Here is a 21,576-nt window from a genome sequence, read left to right as displayed (position 1 = left end):
TGATATATTTATAATAAAAATATAATATGCAAATTAATGATTGGATGTGAAAGTGCAAAACAAAGGCAAAAAATCAATCATAACTTTAAGTTTGTTGAGAGGTATTTAAATAGTTTAAAATTATTTGACTTTGGCCATAAAGTGCTTTGCCAGACTGTAAAAGTTGAAGGAATCTAAGATTGCAGATTTGAACTTCCAAATATTTATGAATATTTTGTCATAAAANAAAGAAATATATATATATATATATATATATAATTTTAAAACCTTAATTTATGTTTAAGATGATGCGAAGCCACACTTGCAATTTCGAAATATGGTCTGTCTAGAAATAATTAATGCATGCTGGCTCTCCGAGCTAAAATGTTTATAAGTAGACAAAATTGGAACCGCGCAAAGTAAAAGTACATATTGGTAGAATTGTAATAATTTAAGTTATTGACTAAAAACAAAGCACTATAAATTACTTTGTTGGAAAATTATATTTAAGACATTATCAGTTTTTTGCACTTAATTTTTCTCTTCTGGACATTTTGTCTCTAGTCATTTGCATTAATTGGAAACAAAAATATAATAATAGTAATTTTTCAGTGATTTTTTTTTTAACGTGTACTGTACATAAGTTATTTTCATGTTGGTTGTTTCTTTCTGTGTGCATTTCAAAATGGTTTTTTTCTTAGGGCACATTTTGTGATAACACAAATGCAATATGTTTCATGTATATAAATAGTTTACTCTTGTTGGATCTTTCTTCTCGAGAATTTGGTTAATTTTTATTGAACAAAATTTCAGATTAGGTCTGTTTATGTGATAGTGGTGCCTTTTTCCATTTACGTCACTTTATAGATACCACACATTGTCCTGCCAAACAAATTTTTTTTTCCGTTATTGTATTAAAACATACTTCTTGTTAACCTTGATAAGTTTTGTTCATTTGAATATCACTGCCTTCCTTTTTATTATTGTTATTACTATTACTACAATTAGTTGCATGATTATATTGAAATTGTCCCCTCGAGGATTTGAAATTTATGGCCGTATTGACTGTCATCATCGGCTTTTTGTTTTATTATTTTTAATTTCAAGTAACTAGTAGAACTTTTTAGATGTGCAATCAAATAACATTCATTATCTGCTTCACTTGCACACAAGCATTACATCAAACTTGTTCGGAAGCAAATCTGCATAAATTGTGTCTGGAGGCAAACCAGAATACTTTGCGTGTTTAACTTGCAAAGTCATTATTTATCATCAATATCTGGACGTTTTTTAGTCCTCATCCAGTAGACAGCGATAGCTCATTTAGTGCTTTGTAATGTCTTCGTGATATGCCGTTTGTCACATTTTGTAGTATTTAAACGTTTTTGGTGTAAAAGATAAACTTAGTGGATAGTCTAATAATATAATAATAATAATAGTTTCCTATATAATAAAATGAAAATTTTAATTCCATATTTACAGTGCAATTTCCAGTAGTGTAAAAATTAGAGCGATTTTCTGGATGAATGTTTATAAACATGTGATCGGTTACCCATTTGTTTCCTTAAGGGAACTCATTTTTTGAGATATTATTATTAATAATTCATAAAAGTTACTCTTCTTTTTTGGCAGTTGTTTGTAAGGAATAAATGCTTGAGATGCATAATGGTTCCTCATTTAAGATTTCTAGTCACATATTTTGTGGCGAGTCAACTCAGGTTTTTGCCTGCGTAATTGCTAGGCTTTGTTTTTCACTCGTGATCAGTTTGGAAAACGTGCGAGGAACGACTCGTGATTTTTTTCCTACATGTTAGAAATATTCGAATGTTTCTATGAATGTATGTGCGCGTGAAATGACTATTTAATAATTCAACATTATTCTATCCTAACTTAGGCTAATAAATGTTAAATCGTCCTTAAAGTTAAAGTTTTTATCTCGGTGTTCTGGTTTCGGTCTCGGATTTCGCACTCCTCTTCTCGGTACAAAGTTTCGACGGTTATTTTTGTAAGTTCTATATCAAAATTCTTTATCCTGCAGTAAATGAAAAAAATTATCAAGTAGTGTAGATATTCCAAGTGCAATTGATTATTGGAAAGGAGATAGAATTTATTGATTATCAATGAGATAGTTGGAACCATCTATGCTATCCACCGAGACATGACAAAAGGATTAGGAATTTTACCTCTTTATCCACAATATATCTAACATATTAATTTATTTTTTAAATATTAATTTTTAGATCATTAATATGCAATTTTTACTAATGGTTAAATTAACGTGACCCATTCTGTAAGGCTCGGCAAAATGTCCAGAGCATCGCTCGTCTGCTCCAAGGAACGGTTAAACAGCATACTTAGAAAGAATGTAAAATGTGGTAGATTGTTAGATTAATAAACCACTGTGCAATGTTTAATTTTTCCCCCTCCCCTTAAGAAGGCCACTTCACTCTTGTGCCACCTTATAAGTATTTTGAATGAATTTAATATTATTTAACTTTTACTGTTCATCTCTTCTGGTATGTATATCTGATGACAATAAAAATATTTATATGGTGTTGATTTGTTTGATTTCAGAACAGCACTCTGAGGTATCGCGGAAGATTAAGCAATTTTGCATCCTCAATGGTCCGAACTTTGCCACAGGCAGACAGAAATTACATAATTATGTCCAAGATCCACATTATTTTAAAATTAAATTAACTTAATGGTTTATAAATCTAATCAGAAGGAATACACGAATAAATCTAAATTATATTATTTAATTTTTTAAAAAATATTTTCTAACATGATTTCAGGCATCTTTCCATAATTACATTCACTAAGATGCCAAAAATAGTTTTGTGAAGAGAATATAATTCAACATTTTGAAAGCAAGAGGACCTTTTAAAGCAATATATTTTATTTGAACTAAATTTAAGTAAATTAAAAATTGATTTTTTAAATATATTCACGAATTGTTATCTCAGCTTTTAACCTTTTACCCCATAGAAAACTGATCTTTCCGTAAACATTAAAAATTTGGCAGCAAACTGATCTTTTGTTTTTACTTAACAGATCAGAGGGAAAATCGATGACGTCGACGGACGTGATCGCTACCTTAGCGCTTTTTTCCCCTCTTCTTTCCAGAGAATGCTGCAAGTTGAAAAATATTTTTCGTGAGCTACAACACTTGACTTTCAGCCTTTTTTTAGAGCAAAAAAAAAAGTAAAACGATTATCCAGCATACGTATACACTCCCGGGAAAAGAAACGAATTGTATCGATCAAAGAAGAGAAAAAATTCAATAATGTTTCGTAATATACCAGAAAACTTCTTAACAGTCAGAATATCGGAATCGAAATTTTCGTGAACACCATCCGACTTTTTTATATCCCATGCGAGAAGAGAGAAACCGCTTCGTGATTGCTAAAAACGAGGAAGGAGCAGAGAGAGATTCGAAAAGCACGGCCGCGGGTCACTCGTACCTCTTTTCCTCCTCCTCGTTTAGCATTTTAAATCTCGACATTGTTTCCAAAAATATACCAAGCCGTAAAATAAAACCGCTATTTTACAGTAGGAGACGTTCTCCCGCATCCAAAAAGCCTCCTCCCCATTTTAAGATCTTTCTATTTTAAGGTAGCATCTCGCATTAGGGATGTTTCCCCCACTACGTCACAGTTTATCTCTAAAAGTTTCCTTCTACGGGATATTTTTTTTCTCTCGTCGTTAAATATTTGTTTGCAGATAAAACAAACGTAACGTTTTTCGAGACGAAGAGAGTTATATAAGACGACGTCTTCGCTCGGAAGATAATTTTCAGATCGAAATTCGAATTGGCATTCTCACTTTCCATGTCCGTTATGACGCCATCGAACACTGCGCACGTCTGGTGCGTTGGCGTCGAGCGTACGCCAGGCTCGTGAGGTGAGAGGATACTTCGTTTGGCAGGGATGTGCACTGCTAGTCATTTTCATCCAAGGATAATCAGCGATGCCACCCAAATATGACCGAAAGAAAGAGACCCAACGAACCGAAAGTAGTAAGTTGATATCTCATTTATGACCTCTTCCAAGGTCATCTTTTTTAAAAATAAAATAAAATCTCGATCGATGGCTTTTCGTCTGTTACTAACTTCATCTCTCATCCCTTTTCTACCCCCTCGAGTCGAGAGAAGGAGCAGCAGGTTGCTGATGTGATACTGGGCAGTCGGCCAAGTAGCAACAGTGCAAACTTGCTTCCCTAAACTAAACGGGCCTCTTAACCGTATATATATCGGTGTGACCGGAAAATTGATCGCGTATAAGCGATCCGGGAATCAATGGCTTAAACCACATCCTCTTTCCTCCTCTTATCCACCCTTTGTAATAAGAAAACTCTTCGGCAATCCTATTTGCTAATTATAATAACAGCCGCTCCCCTGAAGTGCATCTTCTCTGCATGAGTAATCATTCGTACAGGAAAGGCACCTTTACAGGAGCCGTTAGCGGGATATTTTTATCAAGCGAGCGCTTAAACTAAAAAAAAGAAAAAAGTATTATTTAGCCATCGAAATTAAATTCTTTAAACAATGGTCGACATTATGCACTTTGCATTTACTTGAAATTAGAATTTTTTATTTAAATTTAATTTAAAAAACGTCCATTTGTCATTTTATTAAAATTCTCTCTGGAATTTCGAAACAATGTCACTTCATAGACGGAAATGGCATTTATATATGTACGTGGTTTATGTTAAATGCCAAGTTAATACGTCAGAGTTGTCAAACTATTTCGTTACTCGATACGACCCCCTGGGCCTTGTCTCCTACAGAAAATGTCAAAATCCGAAGAGGTCAATATCCTCCAGTCTATGAGGAGGAGACTGAACAAACTATCAGACAATTCAGGATATTTGTAATTTCTAGATAAAGAATCATCCCGTCGATAGTTAATTATTTAACAAATGAATAAAATTTAATTTATTATTAATTTTATTATTTTTTAATGATAAATAACTTAATAGAGATATATTTTATGCTGTTAAACGGACGACTCTACTTACAGAATTGGTTCTAAGAGAGTAAAAAAGTAATAATAAGACAATTCTTTTAGATTTTGCTAAGACAAACTCTTAAAAATCGATACAGGAGCATTACACTCCTGATTTTTTGATCCTTTTAATTTAAAAGTAATGTTCTAACTTGCACTAAACCGCAATTCCTCTTTAAGTGAAAGAGAGTAACTGTGAAGAAGAAAATAAGAAGCATTTAACAATTTATCTTTATTAATGTCATCTTCAATCTTTTATTTTCTATTTTACTTAAATTATTTATATTTTAAAATTTATGAATAATATAAAAAAACTTATTTTTTTTTTAAAAATTAGGATCCAATTTGGTGGGAAAATTTACGACCTCTGTAAAGAAATTCGTGCAAGAAGTGGAATATGGTAAGATATAATTAAATTATCCAATCATCTGTTATTCGATGATGATAATGATGAACTTAATGATGATTTCGACTTAAAAGATATGGGGTATTAGTTTCCGTGTTAGAAAACACTTTCACTCTAGTTGCTATAGTAACCATTTCTCCCTAGTTTTAGCGATAGCTTAACACGACGCGTACTTAGTGGGTTTTCCCTTAGATGACCCCTAGCTAGTAGTAGTATTGGAAATATATTTATAGGAATATTAATGGCACGATGCAGATAGGATAAAATATCGGAGCCATAACGAGAACCCGTTAGAAGAGGTGAGTTTTGCGGTAATATTTAGAGACGAATCGTTGTCGAGAAGATTTAAAAAGGTAGATTTCTACTTTTCTTGCAGATCACACACGAGAAGGAACCATACAAACTAACGATCGCGTGCGTACAGTCACCACCAAGATAGGCGAATCGTATAATACGGTAAAAAGTTCTCTGACCACCCTTCACGAAAGATACGACTCATCGAAAGCCGAAAGAAATGTTTTGAGAAGATATCAACTGTTGAAGAATATGATCAAAGATGTCATCCAACTCGATACTCAGTATTGGGTATTACTGGATGTCCCTCGACAAGAGAAACAGGAGCAGGTGACCACTTACGTCCTAAGAGCTTGCGCCGCACTAGAGAAAGCAGCAGAAACGAGAGAACCCGGCAAAAGTCCAGCACAGAAACAAGCCGAGGAAGAAGCTAGAGAAAGAGAAAGGAAAGCTCGTTTCGAAGGTGACGATTTTTATTGTTTTTAATTAAATATTTAAGCTTTAAAATCAATTTGTTCCTTCTCTTCTCTCTCCTCCAATCGTTTACCTTTTGATGATTGCCTCTTCAAAGAGTAAGATGTTAAATTTAATAGTTGCAGTTTTAAAAGTTTAAACGGCCAGAAATGAAATTTTCGCTTTGGTTAGCGTTTAATTCTAGGGAATTTTGCCAATCTACCGAAATGAAAATCCCTTAAGCTTTGGAAATTAAGTAAAGTTTTAATTACTGATCTGTTTCTAAATATTTTAATTTGCTCGATGGAATGCTCTTTCGCGTGTTTTAAGATTACAAGCTTCAACTCTATCGGCTTTCAAAGAACAAATTTATTAATGGCGGGATCGCTTGCTATTTTTAGAAACGAGGATGCTGCATATATTTATATATAAATCTGTATAAAATAGTATTTTATATGCACTTGAAAGCTATAATTAATTTATATTTTAAAGGAATTTTTTAGTGTTTAATTAAGCAAGTAATGTATTTATTATTATTATTAAAATTCACTCGAATAATTAGAAAGTAAAATTTAAAAAGGTTCGTAACCGGCACACCAGATGGCAGTAAAAGTTGAATAAATTTAAAAAAATAAATTAGAAAGTATTGAAGTAATTTATATTTATATTATTATTTTTTAACGTAAAAAATTGCAATTTTTTGGATTTGTTTCGGAACCATCAGATTTATTTATTACTACTATTAATTTGTTTTTGAATGCTTATTTCTAACTCCGCAAGAGGACCGAATTTGAATATTTAAATTTTAGTGACGTAAAGGGGGAGGAGAGCGGAAGGTAATTTTCCAACCTCGATATAAATGCATTCTAGATCTTATTTGATGCGTTAAAAAGCGGATATTTTTACAGACAATGTAAATTTGTTACTTTTTCTCGTCTTTGTGTATTTTTTCCCTTTTAATGTAAATTCGGGAAAATTTCGAGTTTACATTTTTATTTAATACATATTATTTTATGCAAAATTCATTTTAAAATATAGATTTAAAAATTTAAATTAAAAAGTGCTCGCGCGCGTATGTGTGTATAAAATCTATCTTCTGCAGTTGTGCCATCTAGCGTGTTAAAAGACATCTAATTTTTTTTACCTTTCTGTTTAAAAAATTTATTTGACAGGTTGATAGGTAATTGGGGGAAAATCAATTACATTATTATCTATGAAAGTTATTTTTTTTAATTTTGCGGTTTTTTCAAAAAGAAAAAGTTATGAAAATGAAAGAGAACACGTGATCTAAAAAAATTTTTCTGCGTCATTTCCTGTTAATTTCCCAAAAAATGAAAACGAGGCGGGATCATACGTCATTTCCGTTTTTAAACGAAGGTGGCGTAGTTAGTAATTGCGAACATCGCATCATATTTTGCAGCCGACTACATCATTAAATTCACCCGAATTACTTTCAGAAAATATATACACACGCTTTTTTTTTTTTAATAAAGTAATACCTCTCTTCCTCCTTGGTTCATTATATTTATTTAAATAGACATGTTTTCGCGAAGTTTCGAAAAATATATAGCGGATATTATTTTTATGCTTTAATTAGGATGTTGTTTACTTGTTTCGATTCTTCACGTTTGGCCGATTCGATAGGTAAAAAGTAATTTTATTAAATGCGAACGGACGAAAAAATCTGTTGATAATTAATTTCGGCACCATACATTTTTTAAATGGAAATGGCTCTTCTCTCTTTCCTTCAAACTTCTCAAACTCGTTGAATTTTCAGAAAATTATTTTTAAATCTTTTTTATTTATGCCCGCTAGTAATTTTTATTTCTTTTTTTTTAAACGAATAATAAAATGGCACCGCATATAGTTTATCTTTAGCAAGACATTACCTCTTTTAATGGCGAACATCTAGCTTAATAATGATGATGTTGATAACTAAATCAGTCTACATTTTTATCCTCTAGCAATGCCATTAACAGCCGAAGATTCGTCTAAATGGCACCATTTTGGCAATTACGGTTTAAATTTAATTAACTAACAATTCCTTTCGTTATAAAAAAAAAGAAAATTAATATTAATTTTTCAATCGAGCGCCGCCTCTAGTGTCGAAAAATTCGCATAAAAATTTCTCCTGACATGTTCGGCGTGACGAAACGGTTACATCACAATTACTCAATTTTTTACACGTTAATTGTCACGCCACGCTCATTAGCATATATGTGTTACGTCATAATTACTCACCGTTTATGCCGGGTTCGGTGACGACAACCAGAGTGACAGCTTTCTCCGTTTTCGAATATTAAACTGTTTTGATTATCGTCCCGCGAGGAATAAACAACGTAATCATGTGCCTTGAAAGATTTAAGGTTTAACTGTAATTACCGGGAAGGTCGTTAACCTGCTTCGTATGTCAAATATCCTTAAAGAGGATGATTAATGGAAAACAAATTGTTGTCATGTGTTTTTTGGTGGAAAATTGATTCTTTTTCAATCCTTCCTCTTTCTTTTCCTCCTAAAACGGATGTTAATTTTTATTGTTTCGGGTTTAAATTAGTATTCACTGACGTCACAGCAGATTCGCATTTTTCTACTCTTTTCTATGACGTCAGCGATATCACACTGGTTGCGATTTTTAGGTCATACGTTTGTAAAATTTATTTCTAAATAAATGCTTATTCGACTGAAGTTTCGCGAAGGCATAAAAGAAAAATTTATTACACTCCGATGTAATATTCGATAGCATAAAGTTTTCGGTGTGACGTCAGGATTATAATCTGCCTGATCAATTTTTTATTGTGACATTTTAGCCACGTAATTTATAATGGTCGCACGTTTAAAATTTGAATTTTATGCCAAAGAAATCCCCCACTTGTTTAACGATTGATTACGGAAAGTTATTTATTTTTTTTTTTTATCGGACGTGACGTCAGACCGGGCTAAAGCTATTTATGATGTCAACGCCTATGGGGATTTATTACCATTGCGTGACGTCATAAGCGCGCCTATATCGTGACGTAATTGGCCACTAGGGAGCGCGTGACGTCATGATAGATTACGGTAATTCATCCAATGATGTCACGAAGCCGGCGGCGAATCGACTTGACGGAACGGCGTTACGAGTCGACGTAATAAAGAATGAAATATGGCAACACTTCTAAAATATCGTTATTTTTTTTAATGCTAGGTTTAAGTGTTCAAGAAGTGGAAGACGAAAATATCCAACTGATTAATGATCTTTATCGCCTGTTAAAGAAATATTCCAATCTAAGGAACATCATACACATACTGAACGTGGCGTATAGAGACTCAAAATCATATCCAATCATACCTCGCTACACGATGTTGAAAGAAATGGTTAAAGACGTATTTCGTGATCCCGATTACATGGAAGTATGTCACGAAGACGTACGATAAGAGCCATTGTCGTTATAATGAGTGTGGACCAGTTCTCAGGTGCTAATTGTGTTTCGCTGTAATTGTTGTGCTAGATATTATATAACTGTACTGCCATTTTTTGTGGAACCAAATTATATAACAGACGAGCTCCAGTCTTACCCTGAATTTACACGGATCGATCATTTCTCGGTATACATGTAAAAAAAAGAAAAACACTATTCGGACCATTCAATCATACGCCGAACCAATAGAAAGTAACGTTAAATGGAGTTAAATCGGGGTATGACTACGCATCGTCTTCTATATACATACATTATATATGTGTCTACACAAATATATATTATATGTATAGAGAGGAAACATATCACGTAACGAATTTTTATTTTTTAAAAAATCAAATAATCGAGCGTGCGTAATTTGTTATTTTAAAGTGTCGATGTTGTAATTTTATCAAAAAAACAAGAATATATACGAGGAGGAAAAAAATGGATGTATAGAGTTAGAGCGCAACAAGTTTTTATTCTCGAGTTTTATCTGTAATTTTATCCGCGAGCTAAATCTACAACAAATTATATACACACACACACACACACCACAAACACAACAAACAAGCATACAGCAGAGTGATGAGTCGATTTGATCCTTTATCGTTGGTTTCTCTGCTGAATTCATTTATAATATTTTTTTATTGCAAATTATGTTGTCGAACTTGTAAAGAATTATTTAAAAAGGGTGCCGTTTCGTTCTCTCCGTTGTATAACTATAAAACATATGTTTAACTGTTCATGTATTATCTATGCAAGCTCCACGAACGAATCTCGCCTTCTGTTCTTTGAATTTTCTTGCTATATTTGTGTATATCTACGGAATTTGGATTTAAAATGTTGTTTTTAATCGTAAAAGCCAACATTCCAAGTTGAATAATTGTTAATACCCGGAAATAAAATGGCGGATGCGGAGAGAAGTGTTGCCAGTTTTAAATGTAGGGGAAAAAATGGAGCCTTTCTTTTCAAGTTTGAAATATTTCACTTATGTGATAAAGGATCAAAGTGTCGTTATAATATACATATATATATAGACTATATATATACACGTTGTTATTATTTAGTAGCCACGAGCTATGCTTTTATTTCTTATTAAAAAACAAAAAGAAGAAAAAATTGCGATAAATCGCGCGAAAGATCATCGGATTCGCTTGTTCTTCATAGACATGTCCTATATGAAATATGGATATTGTATGCTTATTTGTAATAAGAAAGTTGAAAATGAATAAAAGTCGATATTACATTCGTGACGTTTCCGTAAAAAAAGGAGAGAATACGGCGCCATTTTCGTGTCCTTGTCAGTAATAGTGTTAATTGTCAACGCGTGATGTCGCTGCTATTAGTAACACGGCGGGTCGTTAAAGATTTCTAGGGATTAATGGGATAAATTGAAGAAATTCGGGGATTAAGTTTTTCAATTTACACCGAAAATCGTCCGGTGTCAGGCGCTTGGAAAAATAATGCGAAATTTTTTCAAATCTTTTAGTTATAAAACAAAATAGAATTAGGTTTTGTTTTTTTTAGTGATTCCTTTAGCGTATTTATTCCGTTAATTAATTTACGGTTTTAAAATTAAGATATCTTCGAGCTATCGTAACGTGGTTTGAGTAAAAGAGGGGGAAAAATTGTTTTTAATACAAAATTTAAAATTAGCAAGACCAAAAATAGGAAAAACCTTCAAGAATTTGAATTTTTATCAATCGATTTTTTACATCATTTTTTTTCCAATGGATTACGATGAATAATTTCATCTATTTATTATAATGACAAGATAATTAAAGCGTTATTTATAACAAGATAAATGACAAAAATGATATTATTATTGAAAATGTAAGAAAATAAATAAGTAAAAACTGTTTTCAGCAGGGAGAAAAAACATTAATTTGTTTTTTAACTGAAATTTTTTCCCACTTCTAAAAATTAATGTTAAGTACACAAATTTAAGATTGATTCAAAATTTTAATAAAGGGAAAAATGATTAGATTTTCTGTCTACTTAAATACTGTCAAGAATCATGTCCCATGCAATTAGAAGAGAGTAATTACAGGATTAATGATTTATTTTCTCTCGACCTCTTAGCTTCATATAAATATACTTTCTTCAATTTATCATCTTATATATTAACATTAAGAAGTGTGTAAAGTAAATAATATTTTTGAGTACTCAGTTTATATATTATGAAATTTTAGGAAAGAAATCAATAAAAGTTGTTTACAGATTTACAGAAAAGTTACAGATTTTTTTCATTGAATAATTTAGTACTAGGATTAAAAAAAACTAAAATGTAATTTTTATTGATCTTATTTCGTTTAAGAATCCTATTTTAGTTTAAGATACTAAATTATATTTTTGATTTGTTTATAAAGAAGTGTAACCGTTGGTTTTATATCAAGCTAGAAATTTGTTACAAAATTACCTTTTCGGTTTGCATAAAATGCAATATGAAATTTTAAAAATGGGTTCAGAAAATAATTGAAAAACAAATATAAAATTGTAATATAAATTCATTTTGAATAATATAAGTTCAATAAACTGTTTCTAAATGTTTTTAATATTAAAAAAAAGTGCAACCAATATAAAATCCAATATTATGAAGCATTTAGACATTGTATAATAATGATTTTGCACTTTTAATTTTCCTTCTTTTTATATAAAATACGTTTATAATTCAGAAACGAATATACTAAATATGGAAAATCATATAACTCACTTTGCAGCTTACAAAAATCCAATATTAAGTGATAATTGCATAATTATCACTTAATATTGGATTTTGTGTGAATTGCACTTTCTAATTTTGCTTTTTTTTATTTAAAAAAGTATGTTTTTAATAACTTTTTAAAACTTATAAAATACAACTTACAATATTATACTAAAAAAGACGAAATGAAAGTGCCAAATCGGCATAAAATTCACTTTACGGCTTGCATAAAATCCAATATTAAGCGATAGGAATGCGTGTGGACATTAAATAATTATTTTCTAACGATTTTAACTAATTTATTGCCTGGATAATTAAACGAAAATTAATTTAAGGAAATGTTAAAGAACAACAACAACCGCTCGACTGACATGGCGGCTGTTGACATAATAAATATCAATATACTTTATGAACTACATAATGTAACTTTAATAATAAATTTTACCTCGGGTGGTAAACATTAGCCAAATTACAATCGTGAATATTTTATTATTCAAGATATTAACAAAGAATATTTATAATTAACTAATTAAAATAATATTCATATTATATTATCGTAAACTAATTTATTAATTGTTAGAGACGATTATATAATTTTATAGCAGTTTTAAGCCAACGAAAACTAATTGAGAATGTCCGCCTACGGTTAAGAAAAAACAGAATAAAAGTTCGAATTAATTAAAATATCTTAAAGGTAAATAAATTCTAAATATTAAATAAAGTTGTAGAAAGGAATTTAATGAATTTTAAATTGGTTAGAATGTTGTTTTGCTTAATTTTTTAGAAAATAATCTTTATTAGATGAAAATGCCTTCTTCACGAAAACCTTCAAAACAACGTCGTGGAAATTTATCCATTAAAAATATAAAAAAAAATTGATGATCTTTATTTTTATTCTTATTAAAATTAATGGCGTTTATACAGCGTCATTAACTTTCAGTTTTTCCAATGGAAATAGGCGATTAAGTGTCTGCCTACCGTTCTGGGGACCCAGGATCAAATCGGGAGACGAAAGTTCCCAGGAATTTCGCTGATATGTCAGGCATTTGGGATCGGAAAGTTTAAAAAAAAAATAGAAATAGTGAAATGTGTTTCAATACAGTCAAGATTTCACGCCGTCCCTTTCACACCAGCACAAGGCCTATTTCATTTAGTTCGGACAGTGCATGCATGCAGCGTCAATTTAAAGTCATATCTCAAATTCCAAAGAATGACATCAAATTTTTACGTAATTGTGCACTAACCGGTCAACAGGTCTGTCGTCGATGACATAAATTGACGGGAAAGAGCCTAAAAAAGATCGAATTCGCACAATAACAATATTAATTGTCGACGTGATCTTTTTATTATGGTCTTCGACCTGTTGAGATAATGCACGTAAATTTGACTTCATTTTTCGGAATTTCTCATTGTGAAAACGAAGAGGTGACGTTAAATTGATGTACTATCCTCTATGCTTGTGTAATGTGTTCCTGCAGTGTAGAAGAGAGTAAGGGAAGACACACACGCACAATTTCTGCGGTCTTTTAATTACATGTAACTTAATATTCTTTTAAAAAAACTTATAGAAAAGCTATAAAAATATTAAATTTAGAGTTAATTATTTCGAAAAGTTTTGATAAAATTAAACTAAATTTAAACAATTCCGAATGCGTGTCATCACCGTGAAACTGTGATAAATTGCCGTAATGTTAAGTCGTTTCCAAGTTAAAAGTGTATTCGAGTATGTAAAATTCAGAAATTTTGATCTTTTTTAAAAAATATCCGTAGATAATGGAAGTCATTTGGGTACGCACACAATTAAAACAATGAGGAAAATGGTAATTATCATGCAAATGATTCTAACGACATACGAATTAATGCAGTAACAGAAATTTAATAGAGAGCAATTAATAACTTTTCGAAATGTCAAATTTTTCCTCGGAAGTTTTATTATAAAATTCACAAAATTTATTTTTAATCGTTTCATTTTATCTAAATTAACTTGATAAAGCAGAGAAGACACTGATGCAGTTTTAAGTACAGTTCTTTCTTTTTTATTAAATTAAATATTTACACAATAAATGTAATTTTTCTACATGTTTTTCTTGGAATTTAGACAAACTCCTTGTTATTTTCTAGAGCCATTCCTCCACGGCACGGAGGTGAAACTTGTATTTTTTGTGAATATTTCTGCCACTGATCGGGTGTGAGAGCCTGCGAAAAAATCAATAAGGACGTTGGGAATTTAAATAATTTTTACATCGAATTTTCTATTTTATCATAAATTACATTTTAAAGCGAAGATGGCCAATATTATCATATAGAAACATTTAACAGAAGTAGTTTCTATTATTTTATACGAGTAGAATTAAAAATTAGTTTCTTGTAACTTTTCGCTTCGAAATATAATTAAAATATTCTAGAATCAAAATCGACACAATAAAGTAATTATTAAATGTGTTTCGGACGTAATATTGAAGGATACTATACGAGTTTTATCTAAAATAAGGTGTGTAAAAGACTGTAAATCCATTTATAAATTAATGTACCGTCTTCAATGGCAAAACTCAATTACATTTTGTTTCTCTGGGGAGAAAAAACCTTTCTGTATATTATCTTAATTTCATAACTATGATATGCGAAAAACACTTTATTTTCAGATGATTGAAAAAATCAAGCAAACAAAGTAAGGATTTTGTATTCCGAAATAACTATGAAAAAACGTTAGCTAAGCATAATCTTATCATCTCAAATAATTCTGAAGTATATCGTCCATTAAAAATAAATATCATTTACTCGAATAATATATTATTTATTTTCCAGATAAATTACTAGTGCCTTTTAATAGATCCCGTGTCTCTCTTGATCTCTCTCAGAATAGTTTTAAGTGTTTTATCACCTGGCAGTATGCATGTTAACTTGGAAATTTAAGTTTTAGTATGCCAACAGTAGGCTACTTTATACAGTCAAAAGTTAACATATGATGATGTAAATATCATTAAAAAAATATGTTCATCCTTCTCATAAGACCCTATCCTAATTCGTCTATCATACATTATGGATAAATTAGAGCTTCGACATTTTCAAGGAAGCACTCTCTTGTACACATCAGTAAACTAAAAACAAGTTTTCAATAGTGATAAAACTGCATTAAATTACGGAATAATCTTAGAATGGCGTCTGTCATAAAAGTTTCGTATATACTTTATCTCTAGAATAAGGTAGAAAATATTAAGTATACTAGTGCATAGTTAAACTAGAAGGGATGAAATGCTTTTTCTACTTAGCATTATCATCATGTAAAATATAGTCACAAAACAAATTCAAAATTCAGAAACATTTGATCCCTTTAAACTACAACAAAAAAGTTGTATTCATACATTGAAGACGAATCTCATCTACAATATGGATTTTTTTTATTTTCAGATTTTTTAGATTTCATCTAAAAAGATGAAATCTAAAAAATTCAAAAGAATTAAGTTTTGAAAACATTATACTATGAATAAGCATTTTAATTTCTGGAAACATTTAAATAAAATTTTTATTTATTATAATTTCTAATGTTTTCATTCTTTAAAATGAGCTCTTGACCAAAATTGAGTTTTTCGTCAAATATTTAATAAAATATATATTTGGGCTTATTACTTGAATCAAGAAGGAAATCGTTCAAATATATCAAAATACTTTCTTCTTACTTAAAGTTCAAATGTACTTTTCATTTAATAAACAGGAAATGATGATAAATAGCATGGTATGATAGTTACTTTAAATTTAATATACTTATATTATACATCCTCATCATTCAAGAAAAATGATGTTAGAACCATATATTATAATACTAATTCAAAAAAGAAATTCCACCAAGAGCCAAACCTATATTTAAAGGATCAGATTTTTCATTAAAACAACCTTACTACAGAAATTTTCAATAAAAAAGGAAAAAAAAAAAATTCAGTCGAACACAAGTAGCTCTCTTTTTTTTTTTTTTACATTCCTGTCAATCAAACTAGACCCTGGAAAGAAGTCCGATCATTTTAAATTATACGACATAAAACTTACTCCTTTTAAGCTTTTATTAATTTGTTTAATTATTTTCAAATAAAATTCTCCTGACCCTTCTTCCTTTTTATAATAATTAATAATAATATAATTTTAAGGGGAGAGGTGAGCGTTTCAAAAAACAATGCAAATACCAATAGCGAGTAAAATTTTAATAATGCCCGAACCAACCCGAGATATGACACACGACCCCACCAGAATCTAATAAAATCAATGCCGCAAATATAGAAAATTCTGAAACTCGACACTGGATGAACCACAAACCTGTTAGGGGGGTTGGTTCGTCCAATTCGTCCGTAAAGTTTATATATATATATATAACTTTACAAAATTATATTAATTTTTGGGCTCCTCAAGTATCAAAATTTGACTGATCGCATCACCTTCCCTATGTTACATTTTGATATTTTTATTTTCTTGGCTCTTATAGAACGAGTGTTAAATCTTATCTACTTTGTTACATTACATTGTTTATTATTATTATTTCTCTGAACTTAATCACTTATTCTAGATTTAACTGTTAATTTTTCATTTTACTGTAATATTTGAGTGAGTTTTTTTTAGCACACAATTATTTTAAAAACCCTGCTATATTGTTTCCACTTTTTTATCGTTTATCAAAACATTTAAATTTCTTACAACACGCTCTCTAAGTGTGTAAAAAGGAGTATCGCCATTCCACGATAAAAATCTTAAGTTGATTGTTAGAATTTGATAACAAATGTAAACATATTTTATCAAAAAATTTCTTAAACAGGTCATCGTTGTGCCAAATCCAAAGTGATAAAGGAATAACGATAACCACATAGTAAATACCAGGTAGACCGTGCAAATGCAACCAATCGTATTACAATATATATATATAGATTTAATTATTTTACTAATAATTGATATTGATGACAGAAGAACTGAACGAATAAAAAACAACTGTCTAATGAGAAAATGTATAGCCCTACATAATTTTATATAAAAATAAATTATTGTGACATCACAATGCCGGACTGCAATTTTTAATGGTATTTTAATTTTAAATAATCGCCCTTCCGTAAGTTTGTATGTAATGTAGTTAATCGAGACCTCCGCCCCTAAGCTTTCCATATGTGGTCTCGATTATCATCTAACTTCGTTCTCAAGATTAATGAAGGAAAGCCGGACAGACGGACGACAATGGAATCTATAGGTCTGCAATTGGAAAACTGCATCCAATAATCAAAGGGGTGATTAATTCACCGTAATAACGGTGAAATAATCAACCAAGCCTATTAAGTCACAATGCTGGGCTGCAATTTTTAATTTATTTAATTTAAAATATATACAGTCCACCTCAAATACAGTATTAGTGGCTTTCCCGTGTACATCATACTTTTCCTTTAACAATGTTGTCGTGCCGGTCATCTATTAACTGCTATCGAGGGAAAACTTTTAAATTGAAATAACTTGACTTCTGTTTGCATAGAAATTCATATATAGTTAATCCGGACCTCTTGCCCCTAAGGTTTCCATGGCTGGTCTCGGATTTCATTTATCTAATTCCGTTCTCGAGGTTAAAGAAAGAAAGCCGAACGATAGCGGGAATTTATAAGTCTACAATTTTTTCAAATTGCAGCCCAATAAAATAAAACTACGGTACCGGTATGTAAAACAAAGCAAAAAGTAACTTCTTTCAAAATTCAGAGCCTTAACAAGAAAGTAAGAAACAGGGTTAGGGAGCCAAAAAAGGCCTTTTTTACTTGATTTAACACCTTAAATAAAGTAAAAATGATTACATCCGGTAATCGACACTCTACTGTATTTCATACGGTGACGATTTTGTAAAGTCTGTTCCAAATTATCCTCGGAAATTGAAGCAGTAGTCGAAGAGCGTTTGTAGTCTACAAATACTCCAGGATATCCGTTATACCTTTGATATTGCAACGAAGAAATCGGCAACACCTTTATATTGCATTAATTTTAAAAACTATCCTATTGAAGATCTATTTATCAATAATTAAAGACATAAAATATTCTCAATAAACAGAATTTGATTATAACTCAGAATAAACAAATTAAAAAAAAAAACAATAAATAAAAGTTTGATTAAAGATATAAATATTAATTCCTTTATAGATGTGCAAAGAATATCTCACCCTCTGGTGCTGTAAAAAATAATGATCTTATCTGGATCATTTGGGTCATAAATGTAAACAAATATATATATATATATATATATATATAGCGTCAATATTCGTATTTGTTACAAGTACAGTATATGAACGCTTACTGAAGGCAGATTCGGAAGTACAATACTAAAGCACGTTCCTTTTGTCACTTTTAGGAGAATGTTTTTCAATTACCTTAGTTACATCATTATATATATATCGTTATAAAGTCACTCGAAAAACGATTGTTATAAGAAGTGTACAAATGTAAAAGACACCGAATAAATTCGATTATTAAGAATTGGTTTAAAAAAACACACAAAATACGTGGTGATAAGTTTGAAATATTGTAAGAATGTCAACTACCGAAGAGTTGATCCCGGGAGTTTTCTATTCCAGGTTTGGATTGGATAGATGGAATTAGGTAGGCAACGCGACACACAAGTGATGTGCCAAGGGAAAAGTGCCTCTCAAGGGAAAAATCCTTCAAAACTATTTTTAAAAAGTAAAAATGTGATTAATTGCAGAAAAATTATTGGCAAATTTCCTATTCTCGACTTAATATTTACCAACTCTGCCACTACGTCTGATTTTGGAAATTAGTTTCTAAAGCTTAATTTAAAAAAATAAATAAATTCAAATCTTAATTAACAAAGGAAAAAACGAATATTTTCTTTCTAAACGGAAAAATCAACAGCATTGCTTTATTAAAGTATTTTCGCACTTTTATTTTATCGGATATTTACGCAATTTTCTTTATATAATTTGCTCATTAGAACTCTCGAATGGAAATTGAATTTTTGATAAATGGAAATTCTGAAGAAATTGGTTTCATTTCAAAATCAATTCTCATCCTCACTACTTATACATGTTAATGTTAATTAAATATTTAACAGACATTATCAGGAGTAAATCTTTACATAAAGAATTTAAAAGCAAAATTAATCTTAACATTCTTAATATATTTGTATAATTTCCGAATCCGTTATTTTCCACATTTATTTTTTTCTACCGTAAATGATACATCTACCAAAATCGAAAAATAAATTAGCAATTAAACAAAAATAATGCAAATAAATCACTTGGTAGAAATTAGACAATAAATCATTTAAAATATATTAATGTAGAATTTTAGGGTTAATAAAATATACTATTAGTTTATTATTAAAATCCTAAATATTATTATTATTTTGGTTTATTGTGTTTTAGGGCTACGTGCTTTTTTTACACTCTTTCTACCCTGTAGACACTAAAAGGGCCTTCTTTCCGTACCATCGCGGGTTCGGCCAGGCCCAGAATGGGGCGACCGAGTGTCAAGTGAACTCGATATACACGGGACGGACATTGCATGAAAAATTCATGGGTTTGTTAGCTTTGATTCGATTCCGTCTCCCAAAGCGATAGTTCGACCTACATGTTCTTATAAAGAGGTAAAAACGTGTTATTAAGTGCATATTTTATCAATTTATTTTAGGCCTTAACAAAATATTTTACCTATTTCCCCCTTTCTATTTTTCTAATGAACAAGCTTTATTATTCTTTTAATTTAATATGCATCAATTCTTGAATTTTCAGTTTTCGTTGTTATTGATCTTTCTTCCTTTCTTTTCTTTTCATTTAGAACTTTTTATTCAATGAGCATCATCTTGTTAAATATTCGTACTTCAAAATCAAATGATGGGGAAAATTATAGTCGACTGCACAGTACTTTTCATTAGATGCTTCGAATCTCTGAAAATTATCCTCATAGTATTAAAAGGCAAGAAAGTATTACAGATACTAACTTTTAAGATTCAATGCGGGTGAGGCAAAAACAAGCAAATTTCTTCATTAAAATCTACAAGTACTGATAAGTATAGAATAATTACAATATATACTGTACTACCTTTCATACTTCAAAACTTCTATGGATACTCTGAGTATCCGTATCTATGTCTACAGTGTGTTATACTATACAGAATTGAAAACTATGGACGGCCGGATGGCCGAGCGGTCAAAGTGGCAGCCTACCGCTCTAGGACCCGGGATCGATTCCGGACAGGTCGAAAAATCCCTAGGAATTTTTCGGGGTGATCCAACTGGATATGTTGGCCCCTGTCTCTCACCACCCGGCCGCCCAATTGTGGATCTGGCCGAACTATAATGGGTTTGCTAAAGGCTGTTATACACGGTAAGGAAATCCTTTGAGGATTAACCGTGATTTTTTCTATCTATCCATTTTTAAATAAAAATAATTATTTATACGTTGGGAGATATTTTAATAAGTTTTGTAAATTACTATGTTCGATCCAGCCAGTTATATCCGAGTTTTTTTCGTCTGTTAAGCACATCCTTTGAGGATTTCCTTACCGTGTATACCAGCCTTNAGATCGGATCGGAGGTCCGGATAGCGTAACTGGCAACGCATCTGCACGGTAAGCAGGAGTTGTGGGTTCGAGTCCCGCTCCGGGCCGATTTTTTCTCCCGGCGGTTCCAAATTATTTAAATTAATTAATATATTTATAATTATTAATTTTAATAAGAGATGGCGCCTAACGCTTACCTCTAGTGCCAAATTAATTACGTAATTTATTTAGAATTTAGCATAAAAATAGCCCGATTAATTTACGGCATTCGGTTGGTGTCTTACTGCATTGAAATTGAATGAAATTTTATTACTGTAAATGTGTGATGATCATAAGTGATTATACAACAGCAAACGGATAATTTCCTGTCGACAGTAGTACAATTTAAAGGAACCTTCAATACCATGTAAGGCTTCTTCTTGCCTGGATATATGCAGCAGACAAGCACCTTATGTATCCTGCAATATATTTTCCCACAAATGTTGCAACTGCCTTTCCACAACCTTTTTGTAATCCTACCATTTGACATGGCACAGCATAGCCTGTATGGTGTTATGCCAAAAAGCACTAATGAACCAACCAACCACTTTCAGCCTTCTAAATATGAGGGTTGTGGAAAGGCAGTTGCAACATTTGTGGGAAAATATATTGCAGGATACATAAGGTGCTTGTCTGCTGCATATATCCAGGCAAGAAGAAGCCTTACATGGTATTGAAGGTTCCTTTAAATTGTACTACTGTCGACAGGAAATTATCCGTTTGCTGTTGTATAA

At 31.0% G+C, this 21,576-nt stretch overlaps 1 protein-coding gene across 1 annotated transcript; it reads left to right on the top strand.

Annotated features, from left to right (window-relative positions):
- The first annotated feature begins 238 nt into the window (after positions 1-238).
- LOC111635404 lies at positions 239-11,296 on the top strand. The gene is made up of 4 exons (XM_023380356.1): positions 239-3,997; positions 5,323-5,385; positions 5,768-6,148; positions 9,323-11,296. The coding sequence occupies exons 1-4, from the start codon at positions 3,949-3,951 to the stop codon at positions 9,550-9,552; spliced, it is 723 nt and encodes a 240-aa protein (XP_023236124.1). The 5' UTR covers positions 239-3,948; the 3' UTR covers positions 9,553-11,296.
- The last annotated feature ends 10,280 nt before the right edge of the window (positions 11,297-21,576 follow it).

This window comes from Centruroides sculpturatus, unplaced genomic scaffold (genome assembly GCF_000671375.1).
Source record: "Centruroides sculpturatus isolate CEXI.00-Female unplaced genomic scaffold, Cexi_2.0 scaffold997, whole genome shotgun sequence".
NCBI lineage: Eukaryota > Metazoa > Arthropoda > Arachnida > Scorpiones > Buthidae > Centruroides > Centruroides sculpturatus.
This window is presented reverse-complemented; position numbering and strand designations above follow the sequence as displayed.